The sequence below is a fragment of the Pseudonaja textilis genome, chromosome 2 (genome assembly GCF_049901715.1).
Source record: "Pseudonaja textilis isolate UNSWEBS1 chromosome 2, rPseTex1.2, whole genome shotgun sequence".
NCBI classification, from domain to species: domain Eukaryota; kingdom Metazoa; phylum Chordata; class Lepidosauria; order Squamata; family Elapidae; genus Pseudonaja; species Pseudonaja textilis.
Window position 1 is genome coordinate 157,426,728 of NC_141991.1, and position 19,294 is coordinate 157,446,021.

Here is a 19,294-nt window from a genome sequence, read left to right on the forward strand (position 1 = left end):
TATATGGCAAGGGAAAAACCCTAGAATTAGATAAAAGTTATTGCAAAAGATTAATGAAAGAGGGTGGTTGGATTTAGCAGATTTGAAATTGTATTTTGATACATGCTGTCTGGCCTGGTTAAAAGAACCATGAATTAAGGTTTGGATGGCATGGTTATCTATGGTACAACAAAGTTAATTTTAATAATCACTTTGCTAGGTGTGCCATACTAAGAGTTGGAATAAATATAAAATAAGTTTTCTATGAAATTCTCTCTTTCGGTGTCTTTCCCCTGAAGCTTTTTTTTTTAAGCAAAAGAAATGGTGACAAAGCTAGACTGGTGGACATATGGTAAAATAATACCTGTCAACTCTGGTGTCCCTACTCTATGAAGTTGAGGGAAGAGCTAGAATTAGGTTACATTTGCCATTGGTTTATGTATCAACAACTGAAATATTTAAACTAGATAAAGTGTGTTATGGTTTTGATTTTATTAAAAATGAATTGGAAATCTTACTGTGTGGTAGTGATGGACATATTATTGCTAAGATAGATAAAATGTTACTGAAATTGAATTTGGAAAGTGAACATGTAAAACACTGTATGATTTAGGCAAGGAACTTTGGATATAATGTGATGCTTGAACAATGGGAATATATGTGGACGAAAGGTTTCATGCTAAACTATAATTTAAAAGAAAAGTTTTATAAGATGTACTGCTGGTATCTAACACCAGATAAGTTATCTAGAATGTATAAAGGTATTCCAAATGAATGTTGGAAATGTAAAAGCAAAGAAGGGTCCTTTTATCATCTATAATAGACATGTAATAAAACAAAGAAATTTTGGAGTAAGAGTCATATTTTAATATAGAAAATTCTTAGAATGAAGATGAAGATAAAATCAGAAACTTTTCTTTTGGCTTGAATGGAAAAAGACATTTTAAAAATTGGAACTTTGATTTTATATATGTTGACAGCAGCATGACTACTGTTTGCACAAAAATGGAAAGACGCTTCGATTCCCACCATGGACGAATGGCTGCAGAAGTTGATAGAGTTGGCAGAGATGGCTGTTGACTGTTTTGCTCAAAGAAAAGAATATAAGTACTATGGGGACTGCTTCTGGACTTTGTGCTTGAGGTGGAAAAAAAAGAAACATTGATTTTGGGTTTTACTTATTAGATTGATTCATTGTTATAGAAATGGCTAGTTTATATTATTATGAAAAGTAAAAAATTGAGGTTCAATGTTAATGCTTTATTCTTCTGCACACAGAGAGTTGGAAGTCAATACTTTTTTTCTCCTTTTCTTCATCCCCTTCTCATTTGTCTTTCCCCTTTTACTCCTGTGTCTTACTATTTGCTTTTGTATTTTATTCTATAATCTAATAAAATGTTTAAATCCAAAAAAAGAATAGATGAAATTGTACCCAGTTCCTATGGGCAGGCTCCAATAGAATTTGAAATATTGCACACCCCTAAAATATACATAAATTTTCAGACTCTTCTATCTCGTGGGCAAGATTTGATTGTGTCAAAATATAGAGGATACTATAAAACAGGAACACAAAACATTTGTGGCCATTAATGTGTAATTTTTCACTGAGTTTTGTTTTCTTCTTCCCCAAATTTTCTTTGTATATTTTATTATTTAATTAATGATCTTAGAAATTGTATGAAAAGTACAATATACTATTAAACAGGTATGCATGGTTATTTTTAAAGTCCTGAATAGTATCATTTATTTGCAAGCTTGCTTTGCCAATACTATTCCTTCATGTTTGAGCCATTATTATTCATAGATAGGTTTCAGTCAGAAATCCCTTAGCTCTGATTGCTGTCAGTGACATAGTATCTGCTGGAATAAATGGGAATGATGTTAATATAATTGCTGTAGAATCTCTTTTCTAGCCATCCACTCATCACTGACTTGTCATTTGTTAACAGTAAATTAATAATAATGAAGAAAAATGTAATATGAGACAGCATACTCTACAACAAAGCTAGGTAGTCATGATGTTTCTCGGATAGTGAATTGCAGCTTCTTTCTAAATAAATCTGGGAAGACACTCTTTGATTGGGATAGGATCCAATTTTGCTTAGCACCAGAGCGCTGCATTCAACACAAGGTAATTCACTTCATTTTTCACACACTACAGATGGCACAGCAGAGGATCAGTCATAGTGAAAATTCTTTACAAAGCCACTTCCCATTCTCTTTTTTTCTGAAAAACTCGGGATCTGTTGATGGATAAAAACATCTATGTTATATTTGTTTATATGTTTGTTTCTTTTTAAATGTTTTAAATATATGAAACTTAAATAAACTTTATTTAAAAAAAGAATTCACAATAATTGTTATTAAAATGTTATTAAAATAACTTATACAAATTGTTATTAAAATAACTTATACAAATTAGGCCTTTAGAAATTATTGAACAAACAAAGCACTCCTCCTTGTAGCCTCTTTAAGGCTACAAAGTATCCAGAGTTTTAAAAACTTCCTGTAGTACTTCTGGACATACGTTTGCATAAAACAGTATTACAAATTTTAAAAACTCAATCAATTAAAAGGCATTTAGCTGTTGGGAAAAGTAGTATATAAAATACACTTGCAACCTGTACATAGGTGCCCTCAGAGAGGAGGCCATTGTGTATGTGGCCACTAAATGGCAATCTACCAACTACAGTCAAACTCAAATTTCACTGACGGCCAGATCAGCATTGTGGTTGTCCTCGGGGGGTTGGGTGGGGTGCAGCCCAAGTATTTAAAAATACTTGGGCAGGGACATATTTTAATGTTAGATCGCCAGCATTCAAGCCATTTTCCAATCTGTTTAGCTGCTTCTGGAAAACCATCATGCCTACAACTCATAATATTGCAGAGATCACTGAGAAGCAATCAGTGACCCACTGTATCTCATCTGTCTAGCATGAGACTCTGTACTTCAGCTGTTGAAATATCAGCCACTTTATTCAGAAAGCTATTAAACTGATAATTGTTTGATTCAATTGTTCAATAATTGGTAATTTGTTTCACAAGTAGCTTGTTTCCACAGCCAATCTGTCTTTCCCTCACTTCCTTCTCCCACCTCACAGTAATTTAAATCTCCGATCAGTCTAGCTAGCCACTCTATATGCATCTGATGAAATGAGTTGTAACTCATGAAAGTGTGAGCCTTTTAATAAAATGTGCTAGTTGGAAAAATGCCACCAGGGTCCTCCTCATTTTGGATTTTACTTGGAAAGGATCTGGTCATGATAATGCAATTACTATAAATTTACATGTGTTGAAATTAATCCCACCCCTTGGGGCAAAAACCTGTGCTATGCTTTGTTCTACTGATGACATGTGAGACAACCATATAGCTGCTATGAAGACCCAAACTAAACTGAAGCAATCTATCAGCGGTTTTTTAGCATTAGGGATTCTGTTGCTTGAGCAGTAAACCAGGAATAACTTTAATGGGCCAATTGTGTTTTGTGATTTTTTACTAGGTCTCTATATCCAGCATTTTTATAACCTTTCCTCTTTCTCAATGAATTGCAAATAGCCCAGCGTTTTGCAGTAACTACAGCGTCTTAACCTACTTCAAGATCCATATACGTAGTTTAGAAGTTACAAATGCAAGGATTAAATACATCTGATTCCTGACAAAGCACACTCATTGCCAGAGACCACTTGTACCTTCAGAGACAGTGAGGACCGCTTTCTTTTTACCTAATCCAATGAAATTATAAGCCAGTGCATTGTACAAAGAAGCTTGTATTTAAAAGTTTTTAAACATCATCTCCACTCATGTTATTTATAAAATAAAAAGGGGAAAGGACAAATACCTGATTACCATCTCGTATGTAGTATCTCTTTTCTATAACCTAAAACACAGTAAAAAAGAAATGTTATTGAATGTGATCCATCCACAATACTGTGTCATGCAGGATAGAGAAATTTACTTTCCAAAACTGGGTTTGTGCAGGTTGGAGACAAGAACAATGTTCCCTGGTGACTCTGTGGAAATGGCAGACATTGGAGGCACGGGGGGTGGGTGGGGGGGGGGAGAGGAAGTAGATGATTTAGAAGTATAAAGGGCTGGAAACAAAGCGGAGAGCCACAGCCATGTTCACTTTTATAGGAGCACCAACAGCTCTGATGCAAATTTTTATTTATTTATTTATTTGGTTTGTCAATTGCTTACAAGATAATAGGTATAAGTAAAAACATAGTTATGAATACATGGATACATTTAAGAAAAATAAAAGAAACAATAGGACAGGGACAGTAGGCACATTGCTGCGCTTATGCACGCCCCCTACAGACCTCTTAGGAAAGGGATGAGGTCAATAGTAGACAGTCTAAGGTTAAAGTTTTTGGGGTTTGGGGAAGAAACCACAGAGTCAGGTAGAGTATTCCCGACATTGACCACTCTGTTGCTGAAGTCATATTTCCTGCAATCAAGTTTTTGTGCGATTAACCTTAAGTTTGTTATCTATTGTTTGCTATTGTGTTGTTATGGTTGAAGCTGAAGTATTCATTGACAGGTAGGACATTGCAATGTATGATTTTATATACTATACTTAGATCGGACCGAAGGCGGCGTAGTTCTAGGTTTTCTAGGTCTAGAATTTCGAGTCTGGTGGCATAAGGTATTCTGCAACGAGTAGAGGAGTGGAGAACTCTTCTTGTGAAATATTTCTGGACTTTCTCAACTGTGTTAATATTAGATACGTAATGTGGGTTCAAGACTGATGAGCTGTATTCGAGTATTGGTCTAGCAAATGTTTTGTACCTTTCCCCACTGGGAACAGGGAGACATTAACATCAGTTCATGGCTGATGTGCCCAGAAAGCATTACTTAGCAATCAAAGCAGCCAAACCTTGGCGCTGAAGGGTTGTAGAACTTAGGATGAGGAGGAAATGACCTACGTTTCTCTGCACAATGGAGAGAGCAGCTTGTCATGATATTGAAGGCAGGCATGGATGATTCAAGCTTACCAGAAGAGGAAAAAGTGGAGGAGAGAAGAAAGAAGGAAATGTTTATTGAAATTAATAGAAACTACAATTAACGATACAGTAAGAAGAAACTTATAGAATAAGATACATAGTAAATAAGGTTTGGAAACAAACTTGTACTCTATGGATAAATCCACAGGAAATCCACACTATAAAATGTACAATAACATTTAGAAATAGATCTAGAGATACTCCATTTTCTTTTAAAGCGTTATTTTTATAGAACCAGTCCACCCTGCAACAAAGGGAGACCAAACTTCACTTCTTATCTTGTAGTCTGTACTATTTCCTTAAAAGACCCTGTGTGGTGGTTAAACAAGGATCAGTTCTCATCTTAACTTGGTTCATAATTTTGGGAACAAGATTTGTTTTTCAAATCTTTTCTCAAGTCTTAGTGTTTTCTGTTAGCATGCTTCCCTGTCATACAATTACAATAATCACCATGGGTACTTCTGTATAATAAAATTCACATTATATTGCAATTTGGATTGTAGCAACAAGCCAAAGTTTAGCATTATGGAATGCTTTACAGCCAATCTTCATAGGGAAGACTACCAGGAATATGAATGAATGCTTAGACTATCAGTTAAAGGACCTGTTATAATAAGAGACCAGATATGTGCCTTCTGTGATTCACATATATAAAAGAATAATGAGATTACCATACAGAAGCATTCATAGAGTCACATGGCAATGCCAAAAGATCTTCATGCCAATTAGCTAACACAAAAGATGACTGGAAACTCACAAGCCTTGGAGCCATTATAAGAGCTAAAAATGTTTTCTGAAATATTGAAGTATATTCACTGTGGAATGTGTGTATATATAAACAACAAAGCACCCATTGCATGTTGACTGATGAGTTAGGGGAAAAGGTTGGCAGAGCAATGTTCTGAGGCAGAGAGAAAGCAGTGATTATCTTTGGAAAAAAGAAACATCTGGTCAGAGTATAACTGTCTTTCTGCCAGATAAGATAAGATGGATCAATAATAAGGGCACAAAGTTCACCAGCATGATGCATAGAAGTAACTGGGGGAAAAAATACTTTCAAAGTATGCAAATATTAAGAAGAGTGGCCTCAAGTACTTTAAAAGTCAACTAAGACAGAACTACGGAAGTGTTCCAAGAAAAAGCCCATCACAGAAATGGGGAGATACATGTTAAATTTAACAAAAAAATTGAAACCAAACAAGAATGTTGATGAATTCTGAATAAAAGAATGAATAGTAAAAAAGGCCACAGCAAACTTGAATGGATGGCCTTACATAGAAAGTGGAGAGAGAGATTTGAAAAGAAGCCCATTTAGAATTAAAAGAATGGAGAACAAAAGGTTTCTGAGAGGCATCAAGACTTCTTATTCAGTGGGTGGCATAAGATAGTCTTCCAGGCTGTCAAACACTTATCCACAAATCTTGTGACAGGAGATTTTTTATGAAAGGAGAGATGAAAGGGGAAAATACCATTTGCTCTCAAGAGTAGTTTAGGAGATCAGGACTGAATGCACCACCAAAGAATCATGAGCATGCACTGCTTTGATCGTAACATCTCAGAAAAACAATCAGTGATACCAGAACTGTCAAGCAATCAAAGTAAGATATTCTGCATTAAAATCCCAACTGTGATAATAAAACCATGGGAAATATCAGGCTGACTCTCTTAAAGCAGGGGTCGTCAAACTCACGTCGTCATGGCAGTGTCATGTGACGTAGTGGGACTCCCCCCCCCTTTGCTAAACTGGGTGTGGCCATGATCAACACATGATGCATCCAGCCCATGGGCCAGGAGTTTGACAACCCTGGTCTAAAGGAAGCACAAATGCATAGCCTACAGATAGCACAACAACCTTAATAACAGCTGAGATATATAACATCTCTGAGTGCAGTTCAAGTAATCAGATTTGAAATATTACAGCAAAGGGCTTAACATTTTTATTAGGCAAATTCAGGTAAAGCATAAAATTGGGGAAACTGTGCTAGAACCCTACAATTTCTTCTACTTCCTCAATAGGTTGCTGAACCTAGCTGCATGCTCTGAGAGGTCTGTGCACATCTTATGCAATAAAACCTGTGTAATTTAGATCAGGTTGCAGAAGTTTTTCATTCTGTATTCTGTCAACTGAGAAGAATAAAGGCTTACCTTATCAAAAAATCTGCTGAGCTTGACAGCATTGGAGGAACCTGCAGCCAAATAACGAGGACTTGTACAATCCTGAAATACCAAAACATCAATTTTCTCCTTAATTTCCTAATTTTCTCACTGGTAGATAGTCCCTAAAAAGTACAGAGGAGTTGTGAAGTATGTGATACAAGCAAGTGTTCAAACGAAGCTACTGTTACAATGTCAATATAATGTGTCAGGCATTTCTCATAAAATATTTTTTCCAATATGCCGTATTCACTAGAAAAAGCAAGACCAAAGAACATAATACAACTTTCTTTTTGGTGGGGAGAGGCACATGTAGAATACAATCTACCTGTTGCTTTCAGATAATTAGAGAGAACATCAGACAGACAGCTATCACGAATCCCATAATAGTTTAATCCCTGATTTTTTTTTAGACAAATGAAACTCTGTTTCTCTAATCTAGGTGCTCTATTAAATTAACTGGACGATAGTTATTTTTCTAAAACTTCAATCCTGTTTTCACTTTCATTCTCGACTAGTAACCCTTCACAACTAAAATATAATATTTCTTTCTTAATTTTTTTTATACTTAGCATTTTTGTGTATTCATTCCACCAAATACAAGCCGAAGCAAAATTTTATTTTCAAATCCAACAGTAATAGTCTTTCTCTCAACATAATCAGTGTTCTTTTCTTTGGCAGCTTATTGTATCCATCCCACTACCATCTCCCTCCCACCACTGCTGTATTGATACCTTGTTTTGTAAATCAATACACTTGTATTGATTGAAAAGATAGAAGACAGAAAACCTGAACCCTCCATCCCAGAATTACTTGTCAGAGTATATAACCACATTTTGTGACATCCTTATTTAGGCATGTTGTGATCAATGATCATTCTTCACCGAGACAGCCAATGTGGTATAGTGGTTAAGGCTTTGGACTAGGAATGTAAAAATCCAATTCCTAATCCCCCCATGGAAGCTCACTAGATGTTTTAGGCCAGTGCCAATCATTCTTTGAGACAAACGTGTCACAGAGTGATTGCTGTAGAGCAAAGTAGGAGGACAGAGCTACAAATTTTCTTATTATCAGTGAAAAAAAATGTTTTTGGAGAAGGGGTAGAGGGGTAGGTTGCTAATATTCTCTGATGCTATTAGCTTGCTGTTTTAACACTGTATAATTAGCAATAACTTTTTATAGTAAAAATTAATATCTAGACTTATAAACAAATATGCAATAAGTGCATTAGTTAACATTTTTATTTTTTGTGTCTGCCTTCCCTCAAAGAAGCTGAGATGTATACTAAATAAATAAATAACAACCTTTAATTAAAACAAAACCAACAATAAAAGGACAGGTGTTGAAAGTGAGACCGCAGATTTAAATGCATTGAAGCAAAGTTCGCTTGGATAAAGGAATCTGAGTGACTGTTATGCCTTTCTTGTGGATCTCCAATGTGGTTAGAACATACTGATCTCAAATATCAAACAACATTCTGTGCAAACTAAAGATGGTCTTGACAAAAGTCATTGGAAGTGGAAGTTGTGCTATGGCCTAAGGTTTACAAAACTTTGATTTCTTAATCCTGGCATGCAGCTATAAATATGTTGGGAAAAACTGTTTCCTGGCTAAAGGGATGGAATCGTTCTTCAGGGTTATGAAGATCTTCTGGGCTAGTTCCCTACTTTCATCCTCTCCATGTTAAATCTTGCATAATACACACACTTAGAGGAAATGGAGAAAAGATGCAGAGCAGATCCTTGGGCTGTTTTGAAGTTCAAGATATCTGATGCTATGGCTCCTTCTGTAGGCAACTGGAAGATAAACTGGCTCAGCTTACGGTTAGCTGGAAATACAAGTCTACTAATCTTGTGGCTTTAAATACAAGGCTTTAAATCTTGTGGTGATCTCATGACAACCTATGAATGAAGATATAGATATTGGATGAGTTTTGAAGAAGTTGAGACTCTGGTCATTCCAGCATTCTTGAGAACTTCCTCATGAAGGATTGGGGCTCAATTCTACTTAGGTATAAAAATGTGCTTGGGCTGTATTGTGCTTTGTCAAGGACAAACACGGCAATACATATTAGAGGCCTAAATTCAAGATTGGCTAGTCCAATCGCTGATAATCACGAGAAAAATTTATACTGTGCTTGTACTCTGTTGTTCAGAAACCTTGAAACATCTAGTCAGGTAGTCACACATCAAGAAAACTTACATTGGTGGTGTTTAGGCTGTGTGCTGACACCTCTCAAATGAATTTCTAGCATTCTAGGACTTCTATTATCTGAAGGACTATTTCAAATGCAAGTTTAACTTTATTACGATGCCCCATTTTCATAACTTTATGTAAGAGAAAGAATGCTTGCTCTGGGTAAATTCTCTTAAGATGGAGCATGAACTGAGTCAATGCATAATGTTTTGGGAGGCAGGTCAGGATTGATTGTTTGGCACATGAGACACTGACCTTAGATCATACATCTTTTGAGCCAGACAAGAATTGTTTGAGTCAGAATGTCTCTGAAATTCTCATTCCTTTTAGACTTCACAGAGAAATTCTATTCTGTGGTGGAACTAGTTTTATGGCCTTGATTTTTAGCAGATGACTGATCTAAATCTGGAAATGCTTTTCTGTTGCAATTTGGCAGAAAATATAAATGTCTTGAAATTCTATGACATAGTCACGGGTTATTGTGAAGCACCAAGTGTCTATGATGACAGGAATTTACAATGGATAGACATAAATTGCCTTACTGCTGCCTCTTTATAAAATTGGAAAGGACCAAAGAACTGCTGGGAAAGTTGCTGTGTGGAGTTAAGGGTTCCATAACATTCTTTGATTCTGTCTGCAAGTGAAAAAAATAGCTTAAGGGTACCCTCCAGCAATAATGGGAAACGAGCAGGATTTATTTCAGGGAAAGGATTATTCTCTGAAATAAATTCATGGCCAACAATAGCATTAATCCAAGCTGACAAAATAAAGGATAACACAAACCAGATTGATTTCTTCTGCACTGAAATCCTCAACCAGAAAAGCAGTTCTGCTCAAGACCTCATTGCGTTTTGTCTCTGGGATCTGATCTAATTTTGTTCCTATGACAAGCAGTGGCATCTGATTATCAGCAAACTGTTCCCGATCATAGTCTCTGTGAAGGAAAGTGAAGATAAGATACAAAGCAGTTGGTGAAGTATTGCAGGTGACATACTAGCAACAGTTTCCCAAATATGCTCCTTTGCTACAGCCATGTATCAAGATTTGCTCTTTTCTTGAGGAATGCAACCCCATCTTTAAGATGCTTCACCCCAATCCCTGAGTACAAAAGTCATTTCCATCATGTCTGGATTGAACTTTAATCTATTTTTAATTGTTTATTACATGTTTTCCCTGCTTAAGATCTCTTACATCACAATATAACAACAAACAACTCTAGGATGGATATGGCAAATGGAAAGTACAGATAATATACATGTACAAGGCACGTTTATGATAATCCAGTGTCAGGCCTTCGAGGTAGGCTAGGTCAGGAAACAATCATTGCAAGGATTCAAAAAAATGATACTTTATTGTGGTAGTAACATAATTTTGAAAGCCAGTCTAAGTTTTTTCTTGGTTCCATCTTATACTAAACAAAATCAAGATGTGGTTATTTAAAAAAAAATTCTTATACTCTCTTCTATCTCTGGATTGAGTACTCTCTTGATCAAGCCTCTTTTTAATGGAATGAATTGCTCATTCCTTTCTTCCTTAACAGCTGTCTCATATCTGCCTTAAGGTTAGTTCTCTGGTCTTTTACATCACAACTCAGCCCAAGTTTCAGAAAGCTAAATGTATATTAACTCTTCCATTGCAAAGGCAGGATCTGATCAACTCTGAAATGTAGCTACAATAGTGGAATCCAATTGTATACTCTTTAAACTACCGAAATACCCAGAAAAAAGCAACCATTTGCACTTGCATTTCACATGCACCTAGATTAAAATGAGGCAGACCTCTACCCTCCTACCTTTCATAAAGCACTGAAGACCTGGCTTTTCTCCCAAACACTGGGGTGAGCTGCCTGCCTATTGGAAGCTTTGACTTCATGCCGGGTTTTGTATTTGGTTGTTATTGTTTTAACGTGGTCTTTATGTTGTTTTAATTTTTAATTGAGAGCCACACAGTATGTTATAAGATGGGAGAATATAAAAACGTTTTAAATAAATAAGGACAAGTTGATTTCATCTCTAGTTTTCAACATTCTATAAGCTGACAATGGGATTGTTGCGCTACTTTTCTTTCTGGTAATTGTTCTTTAGCAATCTCCTAGGGGGAGATTGGGGGAAAGATTATTTTTAATTATATATTTTTCATTACTAAAATGCATCCAGTGCAAAGCTATGAATCCTATTTAATGAATTAGGTATTCAGTTTGTTTAGGAGGTAAATTCTGACTAGCTGTGAACATTAGCCAAAATTAATGTATTTATCCCAAAGGAGGTGCTTTTCAAAACTTTGTTAGACTCCATCTAATTCATGTTTCACTTCTCATCCAAGAAGCTTCTTCAGATCTGACTGAATGGTGGGGAATTGAAAAACACCTTTGGGACCACCATGACTTGGATGATTGAGAATTTCCATAAACAATGTATTTTTCCTATTCTACTTTGTGAAGTTGAATATATTTAGATGTATTTTTGCTATTAAAATTGTCGGTCACTGCTACTCCTTATGTATGAAATATATACTATGACTTTCACATACTGTATCTTTTAAGGGCAGATTTCTAAAGAGAATATTGCTAGAGGAGGTGGACCTTATTTTTTCAGATAGAAATGTGCCTACCCATTTCCCCCATTTTCATGTCATCCCTCCATCTAATTCACATGGTTATCACAATGATAATAGACAGCTGTATATTCTGCCTACTTACCCATTTGTCACCAGGACGCTAGATGGAGTCACATCTTTGTTCAGAGCTTCCAAAGACCATCGATATAAGTTTTGGGAGGACTTTTTGTTGGTTAAATCATGCACTAAAATTATTCCTAAGTAAGAAAAGGGTTTTTTTTTTAATTTTTCCCCCTAAAATGATCAAAAGCATATTGAAAGAGATTGCAATTAAAGAAACAAAGCCAGATGTCAAAAGAGCATAAAAATGAGAATATTTATTCAGCCTCTTCTTAAGAACAGAATCAGAATCAAAGCTAACCACGTTTAGAAGTAAACTATTGCAGAAGGTAATTTAAAAAGCCAGTTGTGCCTAACAAACAAGGCTATAAAACCAATTATGATGCATTATGAAGCAATCAGAAAGGACAAGGGAATTTGATGGATTAATTGGAAAATAAAATAGAATTATGTAAGGAAACAGTACTAAGGCTTGAGTTGGAAGGTTTTTGGTCTAGATATGATAGCACTATATAATGAACCATAGAACTGAATGTTGCAATGTAAATATTTTCAGTTCCTATTGTTCTTCCTTAATTGACTTTCTTGAACTGAAAGAAGTATGGTATAGCATGTTCCCTGTTTTAATAAGACATTGCCCCCAAGTGTTATTCTTGCACAGTACTGCTTTATGATCCTGTTTCCTGGTTATTTGGGGGTTTTGGTTTATACCTTGGTCTTATGTTCCCACAAAAATTTGAAATATTCTTAGGTTTAACTTCCTGGAAAAATTTCCGCTTCTAATTCCCAATCACTTCAAACCAAATGCTATTGGCTATAGAATTACTAGATGCTGTGCATGGATTCAATCCTTTTTCAGATGAGGATGCAACTATTTCAGCAATAAAAGTGAAGTAAAACTAACCAATAAAATTTATGTAGGATTTATTCTGGAATATTATAAAAACAAAAGAACAGTTTTAAAAACTTTGTTAAAAATCATCAAAGAAATGATTGCGACAATTACTTTTCCTTCCCCATCTTTTGTTTTTTTAGTTTAAATCTGAAGGACTTTCCTTAGCTGTTCTTTTATAATCCTCAATAACAGAAATTTTCAAATTTAACTTTATAGTTAAAGCATTCACAAAAGTAAGCCATGTAAATCGATGTAAAAATCTTCAAAGAAAACAGTACAACATACAAGCAAAAATCAGAATTCAAAGTAAAGTAAAAATGTACAATAACATGTTTGCACCAGAGAATTTTACTACAGCTGGAATTTTACTAAATGTGGGATCTAATTTAAAACATATGTCAGCAATTTATTTTCAAAGAAATAAAAGAAACAAAGAAACAATGAATAGAAAAAAAGTAAGAACAATATTTTCCAAATTTAATTTAAGGTGGCAGGAATACATCTAGCTGGAAATTCCAAGTAAAGAGAAGACCACATTGCATCACTGAAGACAGGGCCAGACACATATATGTCTGGATGGATTTCAATTGAAAGGAAGATATCAGAGAACCCAGAGGCTCATTCACAAAGTTAAAAACAAGCGAAAGAACACTGCAGATAATGGGAAACAGAACTTCGGTGGCTGGGGGTGGAGGCAAATGCCATGGATAAGTCTAACAGAACCAACACTGATTTTTCTATTGCCAGTGGCCCAAGTTAATGCTGACTTGATAGAATAACCCATATGAAACCCAGTGAATTTATTTAACTGATAAACAATTACAAAGATGGAAGAGAAGAACTACCTCAATAATCTCAGATGAAAAAGAATGAATGAAAACTAAACAAACCAATTCAATCAGGAAACCTTTCAAAAGAGAGAAAGAAAAGATAGGTATATTTTTGAATGTCCTGAAAAAATCCAGCCATAAGAGAACAATTGATCAGCATACTTAAAAATGACTGGAAAACGTCATTTCATCAAAAATGATGAAAAGAAGGGCAAGTAATACAGGGAACTTCTATAACTATTTTAGTTACCATTGCTTCAGTAACTAGAAAAAATGAAAAACTAGACGAAGAACAATTTGCAGCATCAGAAGAAGCATGTAAGCCCTGCATACAGATGGATAACTGGAGCATCTTGATTGGAGACAAAAAAGTTCTCAAATGTAAATAGCAGAGATGACAATAGAAAGACCTCAACATAGTAAAAAAGTGTCATTTGGCTTGAGCTGAAATTAGATTCTGGTAAATATAAAAAAATAGTAAGAGCAGATGGCCCCATTCTACACTTCTATTTCAGTTTATGTATGTAACTTGGAATTTTCTGTAAATCCAGCCATGGATAAAAGCTCCTTTTCAAAGATTGGAAGTAAGAACCAATGTTGACATAGAATGGATAAAACTACTAATCAATTTGAAAACATGCCTTGAAGAGAAATATTTACAATGAAATTGTTAAGATTAGGCTCCATTGAATAAAGCACAAAATGCCTTAGCCCAAATTAAATCAAGGATGTTACCATGGTAAGGAACAAGGGGGAATCTCTAACATCTTTAGATCAAAAGAAATTAACAGTGACTAAACGTTCTTACTAAGTCAGAAAAAATATCAGAAACAGGGAAATTGTCTGTCAACAATAAGGTACAGACAATCCTCAATTACTGACTGCATTTGAGAATGGCAACTAGAGAAGCCATGTAGTTGTAAAGGGAAACATCACATGACTACACCTGACATATTGGTTCCAACTGACATCAAGTGAATCACCATGGTTCAGTGCAATATCACATGACTGCCATTTGTGACTTCTCCAGCATCCCACTCCCTTTGCTTATTGGAAGCTGCCTGTAAAGGTTGCAAATGACCACAGGACTGTGGAACACTGCAACTGTCATACATGCATGCTAGTTGCCATGCCATGCAACTGAATCATGATCAAATGACCACAAAAATATTGTGAAAGCCACAAATTTGAGAACTGGTCATAAATCTTTTTCAGCACTATCACAATTTTGAACAGTTGCTGAATAAGCAGTTGGTAAGGAAGGAATATCTTCAGGTTTTTTTTATATTGATATTATACAAGCTATTTATATTTTCAAATGTTTTTTATTAGATAATATGAATACTGAATCAAAAATGTATCATTTATAGTCCCTGAAAGCTTTGAAAGTAGCTTATGGAGCCCTTAAATATTTTTACCAAATTATAATTTAATGTGATAAAAATGGGACATTCCTAATTTCAAGGGGAATAAACAAACTAACTATATGCCAACTGAATTTAAAGTAAACCACATTTAGTTTTTTACTTGTTTCAGCAGTTCCTGAACTATAGCCATTCAGTTGTAAATTGTGCACCAATGCAAGCTAAGTCCCAACCTAATCAAATTGATTAGATAGAAGAAATAATTGATTAGATACAAGAAGTACTTGCACTATCCTACACTGTACTCTTCTGTAAGGCATGCTGGCCAATGTAATTCAAGGCTGGCAGAAAGAAAGAAAGGACACTGAGCCAAAAAAATTGATCCACGATTAGCATATATTATGCATCACTTGTGCAGAAAAACAAACTAAAAAAATTATACTGAAATACCGGATTGTTTTTGAAATAGGATTATAAGATCTATACATGGAATCATACAATCTGGGTGATCATCAATGGGTGGTGTTTGGTAACAATTCACATGCTAGTCCTAATACCAATTTAGAATAAAATATCTTTAGCTCCAAGTATATGTAGCTAAAGATTAAGACATCTGATAGGAATAATTGCTATTCTACTTTGAAAATAGTATTGGTTATGCATTATTTCATAATCTCATGAATATAAATAAAGAATGGCCCAGAAACTTTAAGGTACATATGTGTGGCAATGATACAGATACAGAATATATACAAGTTCATATTGCCTTCAGGGAAGATGGGTGGCATGCACATTGAATAAATAAATGTAAATGAATAAATAAATTTAATCCATTGCAAACTAGAATGTACTGGTTTTCAAATAAACATTATGAATAATAAATATGCCCAGAAATTTGTTCAGGGAAAAAGTTAAACAAATTTGTCAACACTTGCAAATATACATTGTATCCAAGAAAGTAAAGTATTTAAAATTGAAATTCAGCCAATAATGATTCTTTAATGTAAAATTCTTGTTTGCAATATTTATGGAACATGATCTACATAAATCAAACCAAGTTCCATAGAATGTAACAGATCTTAAAAATGCATCCATTACCATTAACTGAATTGTAGAACATAAGACGTGTGCTTTTCACACTACTAGCACTGCCTACAGAACCACCAACATCCCATAATTCGATGAAATAGATCTTTTCCTCTGGAGTTCCTTCTTTGTAGTCATGAATCTGGCAATAAGAAACCACACTGCATAAATAAATGTAAAATGACAGTTAATTAAACCAGCATTCCACTACATAATGAAGTACCTCTGCAGAACACAGCAAAGGTGGGCTAAGGAGACAACTAGTTAGGTTCTGCAGTGAGTTTATATGAATTCAGCTTCTTTGACCTATGCACACTATACAGTAGGATTTTTTTTCCAAATGGTAATGAAGGTAACAAGGGGAAATATTCCTTAATTGGAAAAGCAGAAAATAAGCATTTTCCTAAAGATACTTGTTGTATTATATTTACTTGTTCTGATGAAAAAAATCCATTTTTTTTAATGGATAATGAATTATCTGGATTTAGTTTTTATGGGAAGAGAGAGTGTATACAGAATATCTGGCACATCTATGAGTGTGAGATGTATATACACACAAAACAAACACACAGATATATAGGCTCCATAAATTATTTGGAGAAGTCATTTAATTGTGGCAATCCTTTTATTACCAATTTTGGTGAAAAAAATTAATAGCATTAATATACACACAAAGATGATCTGCAAGAGCCCTCAAAGTAATTGCACTAATCGTGGATGCAAACATTATGATATCTGTTAAGAGCCAGTTTATTTACAGTTTGCTCAAATACATCCCAAATAGTTTGCATAGATCTAATTAATTTTTGCATGCATGTTTATACTACAGATAAATTAAAAATAACCTGTGTCAAAGTATAATAAGCAAAGTATACATTACAAAAAACATGCACCACAGACACAATTTCATGATCATTTTCTCTTGCTCTTTCTGTCTCCAGAACTCTACTCAACAACAATTGCAACTTTTCTGTTTTCTGGTCAGAGAATGCCTCAAAAGGAAGCCTGGTTAGTAGCTATTCATTATTTTCCCCTAAGAATATTTCTGTATTCAGAAACCTTTTATGAAATAAAGATGGTTAAATTTGTCTTGGCAGCCAACCAGTATAAAACACCATCTTTCAAAGAATTAGCTGACTACTGTATTCTCCACAAGAACTATAATGAGAATCACAGAGTCAGAATATATTGGCTAAACTCTGGAAAGATAATTTCCCCACTCTTTCTACTTTTATTCAATTCCTATCCCACTGACTTTATATACAGTACATCTTTTTAATTAATTTTTATTGCATATTTTTGCAAAGATGCAGAAGAAAACAGTATCAGTTATAGAAAACCTGGCAAGTCTATGCATATTTAAATACCTCCCCTAGGCCATCATATTTTAAACATGCCTGGGATAATCATCCAACAAAAATTAAAATAATTTAAAAAAAAACAAAAAAAACCCTCAAGGGGTAGACTGGATGGATCATTAGGTCTTTTTCTGTTGTCTATTTTCTTTTTCTATATTGCTTTCCTTCTCATCTCCACCTCTGGCCATGTTAGAGTATCAATAATGGGCAGTGTTGTTCATCAACTAGAGACATTGCAATTATGCTTTACCTCTGCAGTTAAATGTCACTAATTTTCTGTATGTAAAATATATTATTTCAAAGACAATATCACAAATTATCAGGTGTTTCCACATACACGGACATCAACGGAGCAGCCCACAGTCCAGGATGGATTTCCCAGCATTTGATTGTGACATAATAGGTGAACAAGTGATGATTTTCCCACACCTGAAACAAAATAATAAAATATATCTTCAAAACTTACAAACATTTCTGCTGTCATTTGAGTTTTGCTATATAACTGAAATTAAGGTGCAGCTTCATAATCATCATACTTTAACAGTTTCTGCAGTGAGTAAGGGGCTGCACGGATTAATTCTGTGTTCCACTCTGGAATTCTATATTCTTGATAGCTTTAATAGGGAAGAAAAAGACTAAATGAAATTTAATAGAGACAGATGCAAAGTTCTTTACCCCCTCAAGTATCAAATACACAAGCACAGAATGATATATGAAACAAATTAATTACAATAGGATATCATACATTTTGAGTTCAAGTAAATAGTCATCCATTGGAAATGCTTTAATCTGGATTCTTGTACTGAGCTAGACCGATTCAGTGGTTATAAATGGCTCTTTCCAATTCTGGGATTCTATTGCACCCAGCAGATATATTTTGAAATATCTTATCAGTTCTCCATGTCCTAAAAATTGGGGGTGGGGGAGGCAACAGTTCTATTATTAAATTATATGTCCCCCATCTTGCCTAAAGGTGACTCTAAGAGGCTTACCAATCATTAAAACACCAATAAAATATTTAAATTTTAAAACAATAAATAATCACGTTACACTTGATTTAAAGCTGACAAAGGTGAGAAGGAAGGGAGCAAAATGCACACGGGGAGGATCTGAGCTCCATTAACCTACTGCAGAATGATGACACGCAAGAACTGTTATTGCAAACACACTATGCGCAAATATGTTTGTAGGAATGAAGGGCTAATGTTTCTGCAACTGCACCTCTGTACGGTAGTTAGTTCGAGAAACAAACAGGTTAACTAGGTAGTTAGTGCGTTCGTAGAAACATTTTTGGCCTTATTTACATACACAGCAGAGCATAGATCCAAAACTCTGATTGGACTTAGACCAGTTGAGACGGGAAGTAGAATATGGGTGCGTTAAACAACCACACTTTCTAGAAATCAGAAAATAAACAGCTGTTTTGTCTGTTACACTGCTTCTTGTTCTGTTTTCTAAGAAACCACATTTTAAGCAGGAAAGAAATTCCAAATAACAGCCAATTTGGAGTCTTGCTACATTATTTCTGCCCCTTGCCACTAAAGAGCGTGGTTCTTCTTCGTGGAGGACGGCTGTGGTCGCTCCTCACGCCCTCACCCACTCACCTGAATCACCCAACACAAGCACCTTCACCCTTTCTAAGGCAGCCATTTGTTTCCCTTGAGAGGCAATTACCAGAAACAGCTACCGACGTAGGCCACCTCTCTACTTTCATTCTTCTTAAAATAGACCAATCACAAATCGATTCGTACA

At 35.0% G+C, this 19,294-nt stretch overlaps 1 protein-coding gene across 5 annotated transcripts; it reads right to left on the minus strand.

Moving 5' to 3' along the window:
- Window positions 1–823: 823 nt before the first annotated feature.
- RABL3 (RAB, member of RAS oncogene family like 3) lies at window positions 824–19,270 on the minus strand. Of its 5 annotated transcripts, none has more exons than XM_087926169.1 (8): window positions 19,217–19,270; window positions 17,880–17,971; window positions 16,197–16,326; window positions 12,032–12,146; window positions 10,117–10,267; window positions 7,129–7,200; window positions 3,819–3,857; window positions 824–2,222 (listed from the first exon to the last, which is right to left on the minus strand). In XM_087926169.1, the coding sequence occupies exons 1-8, from the start codon at window positions 19,254–19,256 to the stop codon at window positions 2,157–2,159; spliced, it is 705 nt and encodes a 234-aa protein (XP_087782295.1). In that variant the 5' UTR covers window positions 19,257–19,270; the 3' UTR covers window positions 824–2,156. The 5 variants fall into 5 exon arrangements, with proteins under 5 accessions (XP_087782295.1, XP_087782299.1, XP_026569156.1 ...); XM_087926173.1 differs by having other exon boundaries at window positions 16,197–16,345; XM_026713371.2 differs by having other exon boundaries at window positions 19,147–19,270.
- Window positions 19,271–19,294: the final 24 nt, after the last annotated feature.